The sequence below is a fragment of the Clupea harengus genome, chromosome 21 (genome assembly GCF_900700415.2).
Source record: "Clupea harengus chromosome 21, Ch_v2.0.2, whole genome shotgun sequence".
Taxonomy (NCBI): domain Eukaryota; kingdom Metazoa; phylum Chordata; class Actinopteri; order Clupeiformes; family Clupeidae; genus Clupea; species Clupea harengus.
This window is the reverse complement of record NC_045172.1, coordinates 10,186,723-10,209,384: the sequence shown is the minus strand read 5'-3', so window position 1 is coordinate 10,209,384 and position 22,662 is coordinate 10,186,723. Positions and strand designations below refer to the sequence as shown.

Below are 22,662 nucleotides of genomic sequence, written 5' to 3'. Positions count from 1 at the left end.
TACTATAAGGAGAACTTGCAGTGCTCAACAATACCTCACCAAGATGATCCATTCACCTCCTAAGCATGGAAAGTGCCATACCTGCCAATGCCAGTTTGTCATGAACAGAGTTGCACCAACATCTCTTCCAAAACACCCCAAATTCCTCTCAAAGAGCCTTGATTTAACTGGCACATTACAGTTCAATGTGTTTACCTTTTCTGTGGTGTTTGTATGTGGAATTCAACCCAACTGTCTCCTGTCGTTTGTGCTATATGAGTGAATACAATAGAGGTCATTCCCAGCAGCCCTTGGCAGAACAAATCTGGAACAATGACTGCCACAGTCCTTCTCCTTTCCTCTGGCAGAAAAGGGAGAGGCTGCAGCCTGTATGCAGAGCCCTGTTGGTGCTATTCACAGAGTCCTCTGGCCAACAGTAGACCACTGTAGTGGGCCCGGGGGCGAGCAGACGCCAGTGCCGTTCTGCCATCTCCTCACAGTGATGTCACTCCTCCCACAAAGTGCTTCTAGTATTGTGGATCAAGATGTCACTTGAGCAGAAAAAGGTGATGGAAGTTCTGTGCCAGAGTGTTCCCTCACCCTCCAAAAGGGTAGCATGTCTCTCAGTGGCCCTGTTAGAAGCGGACCTGCTATGCTATGCTAGACTAGTGTAAATCACCATTTATTGTTGACCGGTTATTGAGTGGAGAGGCTGGATTGGGAGAAGTAATTGCTGGAGTGGTTGAACTTTTAGAGCAAAATATCATCTTACGGCTAGTTAGTCGTTTGAGTCAGGGCTGTCGCTGATTTTTCTGCATTATAACCTGTAAAACAGATGAGCAGCCCACAAACCACTGATGAAATGCATATTGCAGTCAAGGCTATGTCTATATAACAGTTTTTAAAACACACTGTTGTTCCTTCACATTTTTTTCAAAAAGACTTGCTCAACCGCATCTACAAGAAAACTCAAAAATGAGTGAAAACGCTGTTGCTAGTTAGGTCATCTTAAAATCACATTTCTTGCCTAATCTACGCTTAGTTATAGCCAACAACTTAACGAGACTATTATCAAAGCAATGACACTATGGGATGAGCGCAATCCAATGAATCTTATTTTTTAACATCATCAAAATGTGGTTTGGGCAGAATATCCTCAGTGAAGGAAACCTACTCTGATAGAAAGTTATTTGCTAGCAACTTTAAGCAGACTAACACAGACAAGGCTTTGGTGTCATTCTGATCATTGGTTGCCATGTTGAAATTATACTGGATAAAAATGATTTGTTGGAAACACTCAAATGCCAGGTAATGTACACCTGCTATATATTCAGCACCTAGCACAAGGACTCAACTTCTGGCCCAGATCAGATATGTATTATGACCGTAAAACCATGCCAGGGGCGCCAAGGGCCCTCACAAAGCTGTATCTCAAATATGTACAAGCACACATGATGCAATATTAATGTCTCTGGCTGAAATATTTATTTGATGTCACAACATGTGAGGTCCATGGGGTTTTTTGTCCTATTTTGTTAATGGACCAAGAAATTTGACCCACGTTCAATCAAACCGCACAATAATACACCCCATAGCCCCCAACCTCCCAAACCACAATGCATTTCACCTGTGGTCAAGTGTGTCTGTGGAGTGAATAGCCCTTCAGTGTGGTTTTCCTCTTCCCCTGGAGAGCTTTTACGCTGTCTTGAGTTATTTATGAAAATAAATAAAAATCAAGTGGGCAATGTCTGAGCAGTAGTACCTCCGATCCACACCCTTAGTGTATTTCACGCTAAATGCATTTTTTTTATCTTACTGCATTGCTGAACACAGGCATGCTGTCAAGTAGATGTTATACACTCCTTGATCTGTTTATTAGAAAAATGCCTCAACCTGGAGACAACTACAATATGAAATGAGCTTGCTCAGTGTGTGAGTGAAGCCTGAATTGACAGTACCCGTAAATTACTGTTGCACATCAGCTCATATACCAGTAAAATATCCACAATAATCTCTTGTATTTTGAAAAGACCATATTATTTATGATCAATGGTATCAAATAAGCTGCTGAATAAAGACCTTCTTAACAAGCACATACAATTTCAGTATCAGAGCTGCTGTTCAAGACGACGGCAAATGCTGCCATTCTGTTGGGCAACCTGTTTAATCTGGACAAACTAAATATGGCAGTTTTGCTTGTGACGAATTGCGAACATTGTGAGCTGTAGCCAAACTAACTGCAGAAGTTTGTGTTTAAAAAAATAAAAAATTGATTGGTATATAGGTCATTACCTGTAATTCCAGGCCAGGCTTTTTGTTTGAAATGATGCCAAATCGCATGTAATTATACCTTAGCAGTAGAAATAATAATAATATATATATATATATTTTGTATTTGCTCTGGTGCGGTATCCAAAGCTTTGAATGACTAATTTTTCCTGGAGAATGACCTCTCTGGCCTTCCAGACGGCTCACCCCTCCCTTCTCTCCATTTCATCCCTGCATTTTCCCCGTGCACTATCTTTAAGTCCAGGCTTGTCCTCAGCCTCCCCCGGGTTGCATTCCGCATTCTCGGCTCCTGTGCCATGGCAGCCGCAGCTGGCTGAGAGAACGCCAGCCTCAGCTGTTTAAGCAGTTGAGCAGACAAGAGAGAGTGTGTGTGTGTGTGCCCAAATGTGCGTGCACATTCTTCCATATACACACATTTGTGCATCTGTTGTTTGTGTGCTTGTGTGTACATATTTGATTTGTATTTGCGTTTACACACGCATGCCTACTTTCACCCCGGATGGCCATTAATCACACTCCATTCCACAGCACAGCTTCAATCTAAACCGGTTTCAGCAATACCAGGGAAAGGATGCTATTGATAGGATGTTGGACAGTGTACTATTCTACACATTTGAAGGAAAAATGCCTCCTCTGATATTTCCAGAGACTTAATATTTTGGAGCAATAAATTGCAGGATTGAATTGCGATACTTGCTGTGTCTTAAAATGTAAAGATTCACAATAATATAGTATCATCATGCCCAAATATTGCAATAGTATTGTGGTAGGACTGTCTCATGCATGGGCATGGATGACTATAGCACGGGGAAGGACACATTCTTACTGTTACTTTGATACCAGGAGGTTGAAAGTTAGCTTGTCTTGTAGTTGTGTTCAATGTGCACTTTGTGACCACACTTCAAATTCAGTCGCTTCTTTTGGCTAGGTATGTGCATCGAGGTATGTTTATCAGCACTGCATGAAACCAGGTATCTGCTTGAAATCAGGGCTCTTACTCGTGTTGTGTTAAAGGTGTTACCTGCAGATGGCTATCGAGGTTTGCGGCCTTGCCTCATTGGATATTCTAGTGAAGTATTTTTTCTGTTACCAATGCCATTTGATACTAGTTCTCAAAATGGGCTGCTTTGATTGAGGAAAAACAGTGAAAAGAAAAGAAGACCGGATGGGAAAAGAATAGAGGAGACCCTGGAAATCTGTGTGAAATGGTTTGCCATTTCTACTTTTAGGCGTTTGATTAAATATCAGAGGGCTTAATGAGGAGTGCAAAATGAAACCTCTGATTGTCAAGTGAAGAGTTTTCATGTGTACTGGCTGCCAAACCGCGAACTAGTATTGCATGCCATTAGAACGATCCAGTAATGACATTATGAGACTAGAAGCATAGCTAATCTATTTGATGAGGCTTCAGAAAGTTCCACGAGAGTCTCAGGCAAACTCCTTACTAGGGGTGGAATTGGAAACCAGTTTTAACATTAACAGTGCAACTACATCAGTATACAGACCCCTGGATCGATCTAAATGAACCATGACCTGGTCAATGGGCCGATTCTGAAGTTACGAATCGGTTGACTAATGGTTGCCAATTCTACTTTCGGATAAACTAAGCTGTTGTGGAAGACTCACTGCTTTAACATTGCAAGTCATGTTACACTCAAAATAATAATTTGATAAATCTGCACAGCAGTTAGTTTGGACCTTTTACAGGAGTAAGGCTAGTGTTATGTCACTGATACTACAATGGTAAATGCTCTAATTAAACCCATTCACAAGTAACTGGTAGCAAAATCGAGTGGAGAACACACTACGCTGTCTCCAGTCAAAGATGCAAGTGTTTTGGTTACGTTGGCATTGCAAAAAAAGGACGCTACCTTTTGGATTCATGGTACTGATCGCAACTTGTCAAAACGGATGCGTGCTGCTCAACTCAAACATAGTAAACGTGTGTGTGGTAAACTTGTGTATTGGTGTATTGGATCAGTCTATGTGCCGTAACCATCTAATACATAGCCTACTTCAGGTAATGTTACAGAAAGAAGCTAGCAGCAAGCATTATAACCTTGCCTGTGTGCTAATCATAGCTTACCTGTGTCTATGGTGCTAACTGAGACACCTGGGCATGGGTGTGAGACAGACCTCAGTTTATATTCATAATGTCAGAATGTTTGATCATACAGCAAGTCTTTCTTGTCTAACTGTGTCTATTGGAACAGGAATAAACCCGATGACTTGTAATTCCAAAATAAGAGGCCACATTTGTCTGTGTCATAAAGTAACAAAAATACTTTTGATTCTTTGGTCTTTTAGGAAATGTATCTATTTGAAAGTAAGCAATGCCACTTTAGCTTATTTTAATGTATAATGGAAAATGAATGTCAGTGTAAGAACTGTATCCGATTACCTCGCACCAAATCATTCCATATGATGATATATCATCCCTGAATTGTATCGTATCCCATGTATCTAGATATAAAATCTTACAAGGGGAGATTAACACCCCTACTGCTTACGTCTGCTCTTGATGTTTGACCTGCGTGTGTGTGTGTGTGTGTGTGTGTGTGTGTGTGTGTGTTGTACAGAGCTACTGGGTGATTTCTGATACACTGTTCTCCTGCTTACTGATGAAATTGTGTGTAATTGCTTTAATCGTGTAAAGTGTTTGTCTGCACTCACCAGCGACTTGCATTTGTGCTGTTTGTTTGACGAGCAGGTTGTGAAGACAGTGGGTCTACGTGAAGTCTGGTTCTTCGGCCTGCAGTATGTCGACAGCAAAGGCTACACCACATGGTTGAAGCTCAACAAAAAGGTAAGTCACATAGTTTTTTTTCTTCTCTCTTTCCTCTCTTCCTCCCAAAACTGTGGCCATCAATCAGGGTGAAGTGGTTATTAGGCTGTGGTGAGGGCCTCCAATTTTAAGACATCCTGTTCAAGAACGTGGCAAAAAAGGATTGGTTAATGACCTCCTCCTCTAACGCACCTCTGTACCCACCACTACTCGGATGTGTCATAAAAAGTGTGTGTGTGTGTGTGTGTGTGTGTGTGTGTGTGTGTGTGAGAGACTGCACAGTGTATGTGTGTCTACGTGTATGTATACGTGTCCCATGAAGGACGTTTTGAACAGTTGTGCAAGCCACGGTGCATGCGGGATGATCTACGGCAGGGTGGCTGCTGCAGTGGAAAGTACTGGGGCCAGCTCCTGGGGTTCAGAGCAGCCTCTAAAGCGCTGAGACTGCAGACTTACGGAGGCCCAGCGAATTCTGATCTTGTGTGGGAACCAGCAGATGATCAGATTAACGGTGACCCCTGATTCACACATATAGCATCTGCATGCTGTGTGTGTGACGTGACTGTTACCCAGTCTGTAAATAACCAACAAGTACAAGCTGTATCAGTCAGTATACCCTTAATTCCTGCATTTGCGGCCAACTTCACATGGCAGAATGCAGAGAATAGGGCCTCTGGACCTGTAGAAACAATGGTGCGTCTGCAACACTTCTGTTATGCATGCACAGGCATACTAAGACATTCTGCTCTGCACACTAGAAATCGCCCTCTGTGTGAAGGCAGCATGTGGGATACTGGGTGGTGATTTGATCACTTGTGATTACTCTGCAGATTAGTTGCGGTGAATCAGAAATCATCAAAACCAAGATAACTAAAGGATAGCTTGCCACTGTGAAAGATAACCCGCTCACCAATCATGGATGATTGCTGGATTTAATTTAGTGAAGAGGAAGTCATTTCCACAATGAGGCCTAATAGTTCATGACGGACCAGAGCCCGTATACACAAAACGTTTTATCTAAGTCGCACTAAAAATTATGAAAAAATTTCTCCTAAATCCTGGACGGAAGATCTCGTGGAATCGTTTTCCTTATTGTTGTTGACAGTTGATGGTGGAAATTCCCGTTTATTTTTTTTATTAAAATGAACATGATGACTTTTGATTAAATTAAAACTATAATTAATTTCATCAATCATTATTGAGATGCATGCAACAGGTCAGCAGTGCAGGTCACATGAGCGTTGAGTGTTTTTATGCACATTTTTATCATCAAATATTGCATTTTAAAACTATTTAAGCATTCTATTATGGAAACACGCGTCATGTTTATCATGGGAAATTCCAGCCGGTGAGGCTGATTCTCTGACATCATAAAGGCAAGTCCTAGCTTGTGCAGCAGATGGAGAGCAACTGCAGCGTCTGACTTAAAAAACGGCAGGGTTTTCCTGTCGTTGTGACATGGTGATGTCCCGCAAAACTGACAATTTCTAACCAGCATGCATCGTTTTAAGTCCATGCATGCATCACGTTAAATAATCGCTGCGCAGTGTCTTTCGAGCCTACAGTAACGTAGAATGATTAAAACTGAAATTTTTTGGTCGTTTTGGAGTTTGTCTTTGTGCGTTAGGAGTCCTTTTGACTTACTTAGTGCTGAATTAGGCTGACCTGAATGTTCTCAGGTTTATTTAGGCTACGAGAAATTATGGGAGAAATTAATGATTTAAGGTAATGCATTTCACATTAACATAACCACTGATCTGACTTTGTTATACTGAGATTCGTAACCTCAGAAACAAGTGTGTTGCCAAAACTACACAATGAAAGCACTGATAATTTAGTTGAAGGATGTATTGATGACATTGATTGATTGAAGAACATCCTAGCCAAATATGCCTTTACATATTATACTAAATTTCGACTGAAACACTGTGGCATACAGTCACCATTACCATTAACGTTGCTTTGCCCTTCGGAGAACGATTAAAGTTGCATTTGCGCAATTGCTACTTCGTAGGCTACTGTAGAACAAAAAGTCACATAGCTATAGTAAACTGTCAAATACCTGTCAAACTGGTGTGTGTGTCTCGCTCTCTCCCTCTCTTTCTCTCTCTCACAGACAGGGATTGTTAACTATTTTGATAGTTCCCATTCATACACTTTTAGGTGAGTTAATATAGAATAGAGAGCTTTTAAAACCTTCATAACTCTTTTCTGAAAGCATAGCCAGGAAGGACAGGAGTATTAGTAGTAACATGTATAAAAAGAAATTAGGTTGTGGCCAATTTCACTGATTTAAACCAAGCATGTTTTTAAGGCCATTTTAAATCGGGCTCTACTACAGAAGCTCTGCAGTCTTTCTGGCATTAAGAATTCAGCTGCGTTTATTTACTGGAGGCCTTCTCCGATGCACAGGTGTCAAACTCGGTCTCACTGGAAGCTTCTCTCTACAGCCAAAGGCTACAAAGCCCATGTGTGGAATTTTACCCAGATGGTTTTAGCATCTACGCTGCATTGCTCATTTTGTGTCAGTGTCCAATAAACATGGACAAGGAGTTATTTTCCAGGTTAGAAAAGGCTTTTCAGTATACAGCCTCAGTGATCAAAATCGTTCTGAAGTATGCTCGGCATTTATGAACCCTCCAGTTAACCTGTCATACTGTAGTCTGACTTTGGGACGGCATCCACGTACTCATATCTGCACAAGCAAGTGGCAAGGCATATTTTTTACCCACCAAAATTAAACCATGGTTTATGTTAATAATCTACCCTTATGTGTAATTTTCATTTCATTGTACACCAGATAGATTGGATTTAAGAAATGAAAAGTTAACTTTCAGTGTGGATATAATTTATAAGGTTAAAATGATTTATCATAATTCATACTTGTTCAACCTTTTAAGTTAATTAAGATTAATAATAAGCAGACAATCACTAAATCAATCGAGTGACAGTGCAAGCTCTCGTAGCCATGACGACATAATGGACATGCCTCCAGGAATGGGTGCCCTCTCATCATCCTTCTGTCTGTGTACCATCTCCAGGTGACCCAGCAAGATGTGAAGAAGGAAAACCCACTCCAGTTCAAGTTCAGAGCAAAGTTCTTTCCAGAGGATGTGTCCGAGGAGCTGATCCAGGAAATCACACAGCGCCTGTTCTTCCTGCAGGTGAGGGACGAGCAGCTGTTTCTCTCGCTTATTCCCTCACACTAACCCCCCATATACACTTTATGGACAAAAGTTTTTGGACCCCTGACCATTACACCAACAGGGACTGTAATGACATTGTATTAAAATACATATACTTTAATATGGAGTTCGTCCCCCTTTTGCAACTATTACCGCTTCCACTCTTCTTGGAAGGCTTTCCACAAGATTTGTTTCTGTGGCAATTAGTGCCCATTCATTCTGTAGAGCATTTATGAGGTCAGGCGCTGATGTTGGATGAGAGAGCCTGGCTCGCAATCTCCGTTCCAGTTCATCCCAAAGGTGCTCAGTGGGGTTGAGGTCAGGGCTCTGTGGGGGTCAGTCAAGTTCTTCCACACCGAACTCAATAAACCATGTATTTATAGTCCTTGCTTTGTGCACGGTGGCATAGTCATGTTGGAATAGAATAGGGCCTTCCCCAAACTGTTGCCATAAAGTTGGAAGCATAGCATTTTCCAAAATGTCTTGGTATGCTGAAGCATTAAGATTGCCCTTTACTGGAGATAAGGGGCCTAGCTCAAACAAATATGGCCAAATACTTTTGTCCATATATATATATATATATATATATATATCTCTTTCTATATCTATATATCAATATCTATATAGAGAGATGTGTGTGTGTGTGTGTGTGTATGTATGTATGTATATGTATGTATATATATATATATATATATATATATATATAGGGCCAATGATTTTCCATTTTAAAAAAAATGAGTTTTCCGTTTCACATTTGGTGAATTCCGTTTTTTTCTTTTCGTTTCGGCTCATTTTGTTCACCTTGAGGTAGATTGATAGCTTAAAATGAGTAAATAATATGTGCCACAACTGACCCAAACCTTCTAAGATTGTTGTTTGCCAGCCATCAACAGAACAGAAGACTAAACAAACATTATTTGCAGGCGATTGGGAAGATGAGCAAATTAATGTGACAGGCCGTAGCGTCAACCGTTGAATAGGGGGGCGTGGCCGGAGCAGAGTTCAACATAGACGTGACATTTTCTCAATGTTTTTATTTTATTAATGTTTGTTCATTCTTGCAATCGTTGTTGTGCTTATTTGAAATAAATATAGTCTTGCAGGATAAAATACAGGGGAATTTGGGCGATTTTGACAAAATGGTGTTTTCGTTTGAAAGTTGCAATTCCGTTTCAAAGGGTACATTCCGCGAATTCCGTCCGCTTTCCGTTATCGCGGAAAATCATTGGCCCTATATATAGAGATAGATATATCGATATGTCTCACCATTTTTGTTCTCGGTTGTTTCTTCTCTCCCTTTCCTCTATAATTTGCTCTTTCCATCCCCCTCTCCTATGCAGCATGCTTTTTCAGTTTCCTCCTCAGTTAATCTCTCTTTCATTTAGATAATTTCCTGGAGTCTTCATTTCACCGCTTATCTCTCTCCAACACTCCCTCGCTCGCGCACACTAATCTCTCTCTACTCTCCCGGGTTATTACAGGTGAAGGAGGCCATCTTGAATGATGAGAATTACTGTCCTCCTGAGACCGCCGTCCTCCTAGCCTCCTATGCAGTCCAGGCCAAGTACACCGACTACAACAAAGACATCCACAAGCCTGGCTACCTCAGCAACGACCGCCTGCTGCCTCAGAGGTGAGCAAAGCGAAGAAATGCATGTGTGATGACAGCATGTTCAGTCATGTGGCAGAGGGAGGGTGGGGGGTAACTATAGGTTATATCCTGTGTGTACACGTGAAAATGTGTGCGTCTCTCTAGATAGTTGGTCTAATGACTGTATTAAAACATTAGTTCTGCATGTACTGTATGTGGAAGTGTGTGTGTCCATGCATGTCTTTGTGAAAGCACTCTTGTCGCATGCGAAGTGTAATGAGACGTCCCAATGGCAGAGACAGCTTTGAAGCCCTGTGGTAAATGACCTTGTTAAACACACACAAGCGGAAGGAGGGAGGGAGGGAGGGAAGGAACACATCCAGCTGGGCTCTGAGCTTGAACTTGACCTTCAGTGTGTTCTTCAAGGAGCTTTAATCCAGGGTTTCCCTTCTGTTTGTTATTGGTCAGGTGGCCTTGTTGGCCTGTGACTAGGGTGTCTTGCTTGCATACTTAAATACAAATTACACTTCACAAAATACCAATTCAATGAGTTTAGCTGAAGAAAAGGAAGGACCTGTCAAAGTAAAGACCATAAGTGTATACTAGGATATATAGCAGGAAGTGTAACTTGTTCAGTCATTTGGCTAATTGGCAGATTGGTGGGCCTTCCAATGTCATGCATTGACTTAAAACATCTGTACTCCATGTATTAGTCATTGCATTCATAGCTTTGAATTGTGCTTATCAGATTACCCCATTCAATTAAGAATGAAAATCACATTTCTTCTTGAATGACACAACCAGTCCACCCTCCTTCACTGGAACGGGTCTGAATTATTTTCTTTTAAAAGTGGAAAAAAAGTCCCACACACACAAGAGAAAGTATCACTGCAACATCATTGCCTGCTTGGTGTTGTGTCTGTGTCTGAATGTCCTTGAGTGACTTGGCGAGTTTTGTCTTTGTTTTTTTTTCACCCCTGCATTGCAGAGTTCTTGAGCAGCACAAGCTCACTAAGGAGCAGTGGGAGGACCGGATACAGACCTGGCACGAGGAGCACAGAGGCATGCTCAGGTATTTTTCTTTCTTTCTTTCTTTCTCCCTCTCCCTCTCTCTCTTTCTTTCACTCTTTCTCGCTCTCTTTCTCGCTCTCACTCTTTCTTTCTCTCTCTTTCTTTTTTTCTCTCTCTCTCTCTCTTTCTCCCCCCCCCCTCTCTCTCTGTCTGGCAGTTTTTCTTCCTCTTCGGCCAGTCTACTCGTAGCCTTTCAGTGAAGCAGTTTTGTTGACTATATCACTTCTCCTTTCCACTCCCAACATGAAAACTTGCTCAGGTCCCCTCAGTTTTTCTCTTCAAAATCTTTCTTAGTAGAAATTGAAAAGTTGGCTTGTCGTCTTTTGCCAGTGTAGTTCACTGTTTTGATTTCTGAGAAGTTTATCTGTGGCACAACTAGACTTTACCACGCCATAACTGTTTTGACGTCAACATGCTCGATATTGTGTCTGTGTTTGGGTCTGTGTGTGTGTAACTGGCCTTCTGTGTTTGAGCAGAGAGGATTCGATGATGGAGTACTTGAAGATCGCACAGGACCTGGAGATGTATGGGGTGAACTATTTTGAGATCAAGAACAAGAAAGGAACAGAGCTGTGGTTGGGCGTGGACGCGCTCGGCCTCAACATCTACGAGCACGAAGACAAGTGAGCCCTCCATTCTTTGCTTTCCCTTGCTAGTCTTCGCACACTTGTTTTAAAGGAAAGGTCAGAAACTGTCTAGTGGTGTGAGGTAACCCCACAGTTTTTCATTTTTAAATACATTTCAACAGTACTTTCATCTTTTCATCCTTCTAGCAGCTGAGAGAGTGTGCGTGTGTCTGTTAGTTGGGACATAGCTACCTCTTCTCTGGTTACTCACAGTTGAGCCTCTGCCAAGCACTCTCCCATAGACCCTCTCTTAGTAGACTTACAAGAACTGTGTAGGTGTTTGAAATATGGCTCTGCTGTAATCAGTCTTGTGCTGATGCATAGCCGGATCTTGGTGATCCTGCAAATAGAGGCTGGAGAGAAGTGTTGCAATAAAAATAAACTCTTGAGAATATATAGGACTGCCTGTGCTTTACGGGAAGGTGAGGCTTATTAGGCAGTTGAGTCAGATTTAGTCTGCAATACTGGTGCTGATTAGAATCACAGGGGGTCTTTCATCATTAAGAACTGGGGAAATGTGTAGTTACGGTGACTTTGGCCAAACGTATTTTTTCCCCCTTCAAATTGAGCGAATCATAAGTTTGTTTCATTCATAATCACTGTTCGTATTGGCTTATCCATTTGAGCATAAACGCCCTTCTGCATGAATGGCTGTTGTTGAGCTTGATCGCTTTTGAGTGTCGGACAGACAAGCACTGGTGTCGGTGGTTAATGACACTCTCAGCTGGTGAAATCCGAGTGGCCAGTGGCGTGTACTGTATGTACACGCTGCCATTCTGATGAGTCATGCTGCTCATGCTGCTCGGAAGCCCTTAGCTTTGAGTTACTGCCTTATAACCTCTGCGACTCTAGTTGCCCCTCCCGTCTGATAGGACATGTGGGCAGGGGGGCGTTAAGGTCTGGGGGGGGGTCACTCATAAGCTGCTGTTTTCCCATCAGCATCAACCAATTTGGTCTGTGTGCATCACTACAGTAGAAATGCTGAATCGAGTCTAAATTACTCTGACCGAATGCTCTGGCTATGACCTTTTCTCTGAATGTTCATGGCTAATGGCTTAATCTTAGCTGTGAGATTAAACTGTCCAACACCACAGAAGCTATTGCTACACAGTTGACATTCCCTGGTTAATTTATCCAGCAGCACATGCTGAATGCCTCAAACAAAAGTCAGGGAGAGAAGCAGATGGTCTTTAGAATATTTGCGGGGGGCAGGGGCAGTACTTGCAGCTTACAGACCCCCTGAGAGACTGTCTCTGATCAAGGCAGGTCTGATCTGGTTTAAACTGCTTATTGGTAGCTATCGCCCCCTCATGGCTACTGTAGAAGTTGATTTTGATTTGAGGTCTGGAACTCTTCTACAGTCTTCTGTTGTTGTTGTTTTCCATCAGACTAACACCAAAAATTGGCTTTCCTTGGAGTGAAATCAGAAACATCTCATTCAATGACAAAAAGTTTGTCATCAAGCCGATCGACAAGAAAGCTCCGGTAAGTGTTATTTAAGTGTGTCTAATCTTTACAGTAAAGCTAGATGCCACTGTTATCAACTATTGCTTCTCATCAGATACACCCCTGAGGCATACGATTCCAATGGATCGGACAATTTAAACCGGTTCTCAACTGGAACAGGTTCTCTGTTCCCTTCCCCTATCTGTGAACATATGCCCTGACGTTTTATTTTTCCTGCAGGACTTTGTGTTCTATGCTCCACGGTTGAGGATCAACAAGCGCATCCTGGCACTATGCATGGGCAACCACGAGCTTTACATGAGGAGGAGGAAGCCAGATACCATCGAGGTCCAGCAGATGAAGGCTCAGGCCAGAGAGGAGAAGCACCAGAAACAGATGGAGAGGTGTGAACATGCATTCATATACACATAGCCTAACATGCACAAACCCAGAAAGTTATAAAAAATGAGAAGATGTGAGAGAGATAATAATCACAGGTGCAATGGGCGGCGACACAGAACACACATGCCGAAGCGGTCGCCGGTGAAATTAGTCCTGTGCCTTTAACCCATCCGAGCTGTCCTTCCTCAAGGGCAGCCAGGAGCAGGAAAAGTTTCACACGTCACTTGCTTAGAGCGGGAGTGCAAAATGGCAGTGAAAACAAAGTGTGGCGGAGAAATCAATTGTGACAAATCAAGGTAGACATGTAGCCTCAGACACACAAATATGCATCTTTGAAAACAATCAATCATAAACAGATGGTAAGTTGTGATTGAATCCAAGAACAATTCCATCCATCTTTGCCGCCTTACATATTTCAACGTCTCATGCTTTTCCAAGTGGAGAAGCACACCAAGCATAATTTATATTTATTCATTTTGCAGATGCTTTTAACCAAAGCAGCTTGCAAGTCAAGGATGCATTCATGTGTAATTTTCATTACATTGTAAACCACATATAGCATTTTATCAGTGTGTCTACACTCCCATGTACTAGGTCTACAAATCGCCACAGGAACACACCATCACTCCCATGCTTTGAGTTACCTGAATTGACTCCACGATCGACATTGTTGCCATTTGGCCCGAGTTGACTCTGCTCTCTCCCCAGGGCCCAACTGGAGAACGAGAAGAAGAAACGCGAGTATGCAGAGAAGGAGAAGGACAGGATTGAGAGGGAGAAGGACGAGCTCATCGAGAGACTGCGACAGATCGAGGAGCAGACGTTAACAGCACAGAAAGGTGGGTGCTGCAGAAGAGACACACTGCCCCCCCCCCCCCCCCCCCCCCCTTTTCTATAATACTGCACCTCGCCATCTCCCACTTTCTAACAGCCTCAGCCCTCTATTTACTCACATCCAATCCTGCTTTTTAGGACTCCTAATGTCACCCTTAAACTCAAGCTGGCCTTGAGCATTTACCACTAATGTTCCTTAACAAAAGAAGGGAGTAGAGGTAGCTGTCCAAGCATCCTACACACATGATTAGGGGGAACCCAACGTTTGGTCCACTGTGGAGAGGGATAGCTTTGGTTGTGTGTTTAAACTGTCAGGGCATCCGGGGTGAGGGCCTAACCACATGAGACACAGAGCATTTTCGCTCAACGGAGCTTGGCTTTTATGTGTGTGCCTTTTAGCTGCTTGACTAAACTCTAATCTCTCGCCTTTCGTAGGGTTGCCCCCAGCTCCAGGTAAAATCAGAACACTTAGAAACACCTCTTCATGTAATGCCACCCTTATTTGTACCCCTTTGCCCTACAGATAAGAGGTGTTTCTCCCCTCCCTCCCCTACCCACCCTACCTTCGTGAAACATGCGCCACCATCCCCTCCACTGTCTAATCCTCCATGTGCATGGCGCTGCTCTCTGTTGTGTTGTGTTCAGAGGGTCTTCATGTGTGACGTTTATTTGTGACCGACAGTGATGAGGGACATGGGGAAGGTCCTTCCTTCTCCGTTATTGTTCAGTGTTTCTCAATTGTGGCTGTTGAGTCCTTAGGGCTGGTAATTGAGTATTTCTCATGTCCAGGAAACCTCTTTATTCTTTATTGTGAAACTTCCTTGTTAAATCAGCTTGGCAAAATGAACTGAGAAAAAGCTCATTTACACATCTAGCAGATGTGACTGTCTGTCTGCAGTTTTTCTGTCTTCCTGAGCGACTTCTGTTGTGTTGTGTATTGTCAGATTGGCATGGTCATTTATGTTTGTCAGTGGATTTGAATGTCTAGATCTCAGATGAGAAATTAATTGAAAGACTTTATGCAATACATTCTTCAGGCTTGTCACTAAGTGTGTGTGTGTGTGTGTGTGTGTGTGTGTGTGTGTGTGTGTGTGTGTGTGTGTGTGTGTGTGTGTGTGTGTGTGTGTGTGTGTGTGTGTGTGTGTGTGTGTGTGTGTGTGTGTACACCTTACAGAACTGGAGGAACAGACGCGCAAGGCTCTCGAGCTGGACCAGGAGAGGAAGCGGGCGAAGGAGGAGGCCGAGAGGCTGGAGAGGGAGAGGCAGACCGCTGAGGAGGCCCGCGCAACACTTGCCAAACAAGCTGCAGACCAGATGAAGAACCAGGAACAGCTGGTACGTCTGCTTGTGTCATGATGTGTTTGTACTCCAGGGTTAGATTTTAAGCAGTTCGATATGTATTTTCATTGTTGCATATTACAGATGTTCTCACACGTAAATATTTATATATGGGTCCCGTCACAGCAATATCATTCTAGTGTCGCAAAGGTTCATTCTGAGATGTAACGATTTGAGGGAGAGTGCCTCTGAAAATGACCCACATACAGTTTTTCTAATTTTGCCATAAATAGATTGGAGGTCAACCGGCAGTTTGTAGTTTATAGTGTTAGCATGATTCCCTGGTTCCAAAGAAAAAATCCCTATGGAAAAATGATTGGGTTTTTTAAATTTGTGAAAATAACGTGTGAGGGAAACAATGCCGGTAGAAAACCTAGGCAAACCATTTTGTGAGTTAAAAGGCCGTTCTGTTGGTCTTTTGTAGCTAACTGTTTTCTTGTCTCGTAAAAATATAGATGATACAAATATGCTGAAGTGTTGCTTGCCACAAGGAACACTTCAAGGAATCTAGAGTTGTATCCATGGTTATAGACATGTATGGTGCCTTTCAGGAATGTACCGTACAAGTCTGAGGAAAATTACACACGCCTGTGTTTTATTATCAGTATTGTTACTGTGTGACATTTTTTTTGTTGAGATTCATTTTCCTAGCACAGCAAAGCCTTCAGCTAACATTTAAGCCCTAACCCTCAGTTGCCGCTTGGTGCCAGTCAGAGTCCCCTCACTACTGAGGGTAAGCTGCTGCTAACTCGAGGAGACACTGTCAGTCTCTCTCCTGACGGTGAGTGCTTCTCTGCTTCTTGCTCCATGACAGGCCGCAGAGCTGGGAGAGTTCACCGCCAAAATCGCCCTGCTTGAGGAGGCCAAGAGGAAAAAAGAAGAGGAGGCCTCAGAGTGGCAGCACAAAGTAAAGCCCGCCCACCTGTCACCCCGCCCATTGTCCGCCGTCCCCGTCTACTCGCCTTGCTTTCCCTTTCCTCTTATCTGCCTCATGCATGCAGCACGCTAATAACAGGCTAGACCAGAAATTAGTATTTGGGAGTGACAATAAGGTCTGATTGATTGATAGTGTGGGTGGCCGTGTTTACAGCACTGAAAGGCTAGACTGATTCAGTCATTAACAGCTTGCCATAAAACTGATGCTGGATAGGCCTTTGCGTGTGTGTGTACGTGCATGTGTGCGCGCGCAAAACGCGTATGCTTCCTAATCTTTGCCATATCTCACTGCTACATGCCTCAACAGCAATTTTGTAAAATAAGACTTAACCTCATAGCACTACAATGTATTTTAAGTCAGAATTTTTTTAATGTAAATATTAATATTGCACATGATTGGCATATAGTCTCGGAGTATGCAGAGTATGTAGTAAGGAAAAGCACTTGAGCACATTGACAGTGTCCACCATGTATACTCCACACAAACGTGCACTGGTAAAAGGTCAGGCTGCCCCATGTGTACCGCCCTAACCCAGCAGCATAACAGCCAATGGCTTCAGCCCATCGGCCTGAAGTTTGGGATTAAGCTTTGATCATGCTGAAATCCCATCCCTCCCCCACACCCAGGAGGTGTACAGTAAGTCGTTTATCCACGCCTGAATGCACAGCCACCTAAAAGAAACTTGGGTATGTCCGTGCGCTGTTCTAGACTTGAGCCTCATCTTCTCTCCTCATTATCTTTCCTATTCTGATAGAAGGTACACACAGATCTTTAGACTTGCCCTGTGGATGGTTTTGTAGTGGATCTAGTGGTATTACTTATAAACGGCAAAGATATAAATTGGGAAGGAGTGCCCTCCTCTGGTCTATGTTGGTAGTGAAAAAAGTTTTTGGATTTAGTGTAGAGTTTGGAGGCTTTGACACGATTCACAAAATAAATCCACTTAGTTTCCTATAAATTCTTTCAAGTCTTATTCTCTTGACCCCACCCATGACCTTCCAGCCCTAACGGAAGAGTGAAACCCGGAGCATGCCTCACTGATATCTCCTTCCTTCCTCTCTCCTTTATTCCCTTCCCTTTTCTTTCCTTTTAAAACTTGTCTCTCTTTCTATTCCTTTCCCTTCTCATCTCTGTTGTAATTTTACTGTATGTTAATCTCACTCTCCTCCTCTCCCCTGCAGGCCATCTCCGCACAGGAGGACCTTGAGAAGACTAAGGAAGAGCTAAAGACGGTGATGACCGCTCCTGCGGCGGGCGCTGGGGAGAACGAGCACGACGAGCAGGACGAGAACAGCGCCGAAGCCAGCGCTGACCTCTCCAGCGACGGAGTCAACGACCACCGCAGTGAGGAGCAACGCGTCACTGAGGCACAGAAGAATGAGCGCGTCAAGAAACAACTGCAGGTAAAACTCATTCTCTGTTTCACGTACACACCGAGGCACACATTACCCCATGCAGCACACCCCCTCATTTGTCATCTTCATAATATTAATAACAACGTTAATAATACACCTTATTTGTGTCGCACGTATCAGCAGACTCAAAGTTCTCTATACGATCAATCAGAAACAATACAAAAAACCTACATTATACAGAACAATGTGCATTGGAATAAAAAAACAGATAAATAAATAAGACAAAATAAGGAAGTAAGGAAAATGATCAAACAACACCCCTCTGAAATTGTGCATGGCTCCGTTTGAACCACTACTTTTGTTTACGGAGCCAGCACTATATGAGTTTTTGTTTTATGATCGCACAAACAAAATGAACACCCAGAGGACTGAGAGGAGCAATTTGCTGACTTTGACAAAGTGTATTTGGAATGGCGAACTGCTTTTAATTTCGCTGTACTATCACAAGCTTGTTAGCAGGGATACAGTCAGTGTAGATACCGTACAGGGAATGGTAAAAATGTTTCTCTTTCTGCTCCCCCCCCCGCCTCCCTCTGACACTCTTGTCTGTGTCTTCCTCACTGTCTCTCGTTCAGGCTTTGAGCTCAGAGTTGGCCCAGGCACGGGACGACACCAAGAAGACGCAGAACGACATGCTGCATGCAGAAAATGTGAAAGCTGGTCGGGACAAGTACAAGACCTTGCGTCAGATCCGATCGGGAAACACCAAGCAGCGCATCGACGAGTTCGAGTCCATGTGAGGGCGAGAGGGGAACGCAGAAGCCTGACAGCCCGTTGCCTTGGAGGCTGATCTCAAGCCCCCAGTCCATCCTGCTTTATACCCCCTTCTTAAGCCACCAAACCCTTCTGAAACCCCCTTCCTGAACCCACCTACCCCCAAACCCAACCCCACTCCCGTCCCCTGACCCGTTTCTGACAAGCGTACCCGTACCCTGCAGAGAGGCCAGAGGGGGCTGCTTCGTCCCCCTCATGCTATGCCAAAGCTCTCTCCGGCCAGCCAGTCAGGGCTGCTTCGTGTGTCCAGCTCCTTCTGCCCACCCCTGTATGAAACCTTTTCAATCAGGAGCAAGTGACGTATCATATTGTTATGAACTGCTTTGGAATTGTTTTGGCTTTTGTTTTCACTTTGTTTTAGGCGATTAAGGATAACTCAAGATGCTCACAGTTCTAATTTTAAGAAAAAGTGAAAAGAAAAGAAGGAAATAAAGAACAAACATGCTTTTATCTAAATGGCCATTTACAGCTTAACCTTTTTTTGTATATTTGTTTTTGTTTAGCTAGTTGTATGCTAAAGCTTTACTTTCCCAATGAATACTTTCTTTTAATCATACCCACCCACCCCCAAAAAAACTTTATTTTATGAACCCCCAAGCTTTTAGTTACTCCAGCTCTGTCGCCCTGACATCTGGATGGTCTCTATACAAGGGTCAGGCCTTCTTGTGAGGGTGTTATTAGCAACTGTTGCTACCATGGCGGTCATGACTGATCCGATGACCACCTGATTGTGACGTAAAGAAAAAAAGGTATACATTACCCCTCTCTCCTCCTCCACCACCTATCCCGTCCACCTTTTGGTCCCGTTCTTGGGTGCACCAGTGTGTGGACAGAGCCATGGAGTCATCAAAAGGTTGTGTGTGTAACTGTATGCATGTGCTTTTGTATGAGGTCTGAATGTGAAATGAAATGTAACCAAAATCAAAGGATCACCAAAGGGAAATAATGACTTCACTGACAGCTTAAAGGATTGGGGAGGTTGCCGACGTTAATAATGTCATGTAACCTGTAGACTGGAATGGGACTGATGGAAACTGAACTCCTGGTTTAGATGTTTCTCTATAGAGCACCACTTGGGTAAGCTAACGTTAAAGAGCGTTGTAAGCTCTGAGAATGTGCTGGCCACGCGTGGCCGTTATTGTGACGTATGGGGGTATGGCTTGTTTAGTACGAGCCATCAGATACATGAAAGCACATCCTCCTGACACACTCCTCCCTCTCTAACCTTCACTCCTCATTTCTCTGCCCCTTCTCTGGCCGCTTGCTCCAGTGTTTGATGCCCAGTTGTCATATAGATGGTTTTCCCTGCCTACTGGCTCACAAAGGTTCAGCAGTAACAGACGGACAGACAGACATTATGTCAGACGCACTGGAGCCCTTGCTAGTCAGTCTGTACGTCTGTACAGTGTGTTGTGTGTTGGAAGACTGCACCCATGGTATACTTGATGTTACGCATTGGATGAAGTCTCAATGTACATCATTGGGTGATTATGTCAAATCTGTGGGAGTGTTGTTGAGAGTGAACAGAATGTATGTGTGCGTGTGCGCTTACTGTTGAAGGGAGATCAAGATGTTCATATGTTGACATCATTTTGTGTGTGTGTGTGTGTGTGTGTGTGTGTGTGTGTGTGTGTGTGTGTGTGTGTGTGTGTGTGTGTGTGTGTGTGTGTGTGTGTGTGTACTTGTGGATGTCACAACTCTGGGCCTTTCTGACCAGAGAGCATATGAAAACATCAGTCCTGATTAAAGGACAGCTCTCTACCTCATAATTGCACTCATGGCAACTGGCCAATCAAACACTGGGTGAGAACAGCCATCCAACCCTCACTCTGTGTACCTGTGCAGTGTCCCATTCTGCTTGCTTAGTCCTCTTATTCACATGGGTCCCAACCTACTAGCCTGTTATACTGACAGATATAGTGAGATATAATTCCCGTAAGAGGTCCATGATGCAGCGACGTATAGTGTCACTCTTGGAATGAGTTGATGAGGTTGGATGGTATGAAAAGACTTGTTGCCCTTGATGCGGTGTATGTACTTGGGGAGATGTTTTACCTGATTGTGCGGATCAGCCTAGTATTATCCGTAGAAACTTGTACCCCTTTTTTCCCCGGTGGAATAGTGGATGTGCTCGAGGGTTGCTCCCATCCAGGTTTAGGTTTGTATTAAAACGTCTGCGTTTGCTCTCAGTTGGTGTGTGCGGTACCTGCAGTGCCACAGAACAACTGGAAGAATGTATCCTTGTAAAACTCAGCAAAGCTGATATATTTTTCTGTGAATGTGATCCAGTCTTGGGAAACGTGGGTCATTACAGCTTTGTGGAGATGGTTGCACTTTGGGAAACTGTGTGTGAGGGAAAGAGTGACTGTGTGTGTGCGTGCATGAGATCATTTTGTAGAAAAAAAGAAAAAGAAAGAAAAAAATGAGAGACTCAGTTATGGTGCTGAAACAGGAGAGAAAATGACTCTGGTTTTGTTCTTGCAAAATCTGTACGGATATATATATATGTGTGTGTATATATTCCCAGTTTTCCAAATCACCAGTGAGAACAATTGTTTTAGACTATGAAAGGACAGGCCCTTTATCCTTTGTTTAATGCAGCCTCTACTCCCTATCCTTTTCTCACCACAACACAAATATTTGACTCCCCTGCTCCCCCTAGGGTTTTGAGTGTGCAACAACAAGTTGAAACTTTAGTAGTCAACGCATTGAACTGTAGTAGTTGAGTGAACGTTGCATTTATGCTCTTGTTTCTGTTTGGAGGTAAACAGTGTCTGACATACTGATACTTGGTTTAATTAAATATTTTGCAGTTGGGATAAATTATTTTCCCCCTCCCCTCCATTTTAATTATGTCCCTATCCACACACCCTAGAAAATTGTAGCAGGAGCATTTTGAAATAAAACAAATTTTTATTTTGTATTTGCAATCATGTCTGTTTTCATTGTCTGTTGTTTGTATGCATCCGCAGACAGCTAGGTCACGTAGAGTTTGTAAGCACTTGTTTGGGTTAAGGATACTAAACTGGGCTTACAATTTGTAAGCCTGTCTTTTGGTTTCATGGACACTTGTCTGTGTAAAAGGGTTGTTTTGCCATAGTGTGAAAAAGAAGTTGATTTTTAAAAAAAAGTGCTTCCAGCTGAATTTTTTTGCTATGCTTTTTGAAATTGAACCACCAGCATTAGCATGCTCGTTATTTAACGGATGTTTCACCCAAATTCACAAAGTTCTTAAACATTTGCAATTTTAATGAGTTCCAGAGTTATGGTCAAAACGTTTTGGCAGTGTTCTGTCAGAAGTATTAGTGTCGTTTTCCCGGGTATATGTTTAAAGAGTTGTTGCATTTGGTTGAATCATCCCCTTTTAAAGTGTAAAATGTGCTACTTACAGGCCACAGTGGCATGAAGCTGTTGGATTTGTGTTGAATGTTTTGTTTGTAATAGTTGAATTTATTTGGTTATATGTACCCGGGTGGTCAGGGAAGCCTCCCAGTGAAAACTCCCCCCGGGTCAAACTCTCCCTGCAGGAACCAGCTGTCATTGTTTGCTGTTTGTTTATACTTTCAATTATTATTATTATTATTATTGTTCATATAGCTTTCTGTGACAGACCAATAACACACTATGGAGCATTTATCCATTACTACACAACACTACACTAACAATAAAGATTAAAGATGTAGTTTTTGCTTTATTGCTGCTTTTTTATTTATTAACTGGGACACTTTTCTGCCTCTAGGTTGTAGTCCAACATGTACATATACATTTTTATGATGGAAAAAGGAGCGTTTTAGTGTCATGTTCTAAGATAAATGTGAACCCACTTACCTCCAAAAATGTGACCTTTCTTTTTCAGTAAGATTTGGCAGGAGCTCCTAATTAAAGAAATGAAGGTTCTGATCTAATGAAGCTTAGCCAACTGTTCCAGCTTTTCAGTGCAGCACAAAATGGATTTTTCCAGCAGAGCGAATAGGTTACTAGTCAGTAAAA

At 42.9% G+C, this 22,662-nt stretch overlaps 1 protein-coding gene across 3 annotated transcripts in view; it reads left to right on the top strand.

Moving 5' to 3' along the window:
• Window positions 1-22,366, top strand: part of LOC105911834 (radixin) — a 36,037-nt gene extending 13,671 nt beyond the window's left edge. For 2 of the 3 annotated variants that reach the window (XM_012840682.2, XM_031558439.2), the window contains exons 4-15: window positions 4,979-5,074; window positions 8,095-8,217; window positions 9,720-9,871; window positions 10,818-10,901; window positions 11,377-11,523; window positions 12,915-13,011; window positions 13,213-13,376; window positions 14,083-14,213; window positions 15,383-15,543; window positions 16,361-16,453; window positions 17,665-17,886; window positions 18,474-22,366. In XM_012840682.2, the coding sequence (XP_012696136.1) occupies window positions 4,979-5,074; window positions 8,095-8,217; window positions 9,720-9,871; window positions 10,818-10,901; window positions 11,377-11,523; window positions 12,915-13,011; window positions 13,213-13,376; window positions 14,083-14,213; window positions 15,383-15,543; window positions 16,361-16,453; window positions 17,665-17,886; window positions 18,474-18,638 (1,635 nt within the window). In that variant the 3' untranslated portion in view covers window positions 18,639-22,366. The remainder of the gene's footprint in view (window positions 1-4,978; window positions 5,075-8,094; window positions 8,218-9,719; window positions 9,872-10,817; window positions 10,902-11,376; window positions 11,524-12,914; window positions 13,012-13,212; window positions 13,377-14,082; window positions 14,214-15,382; window positions 15,544-16,360; window positions 16,454-17,664; window positions 17,887-18,473) is intronic. The other variant, XM_031558440.1, reaches the window with a different exon arrangement.
• Window positions 22,367-22,662: the final 296 nt, after the last annotated feature.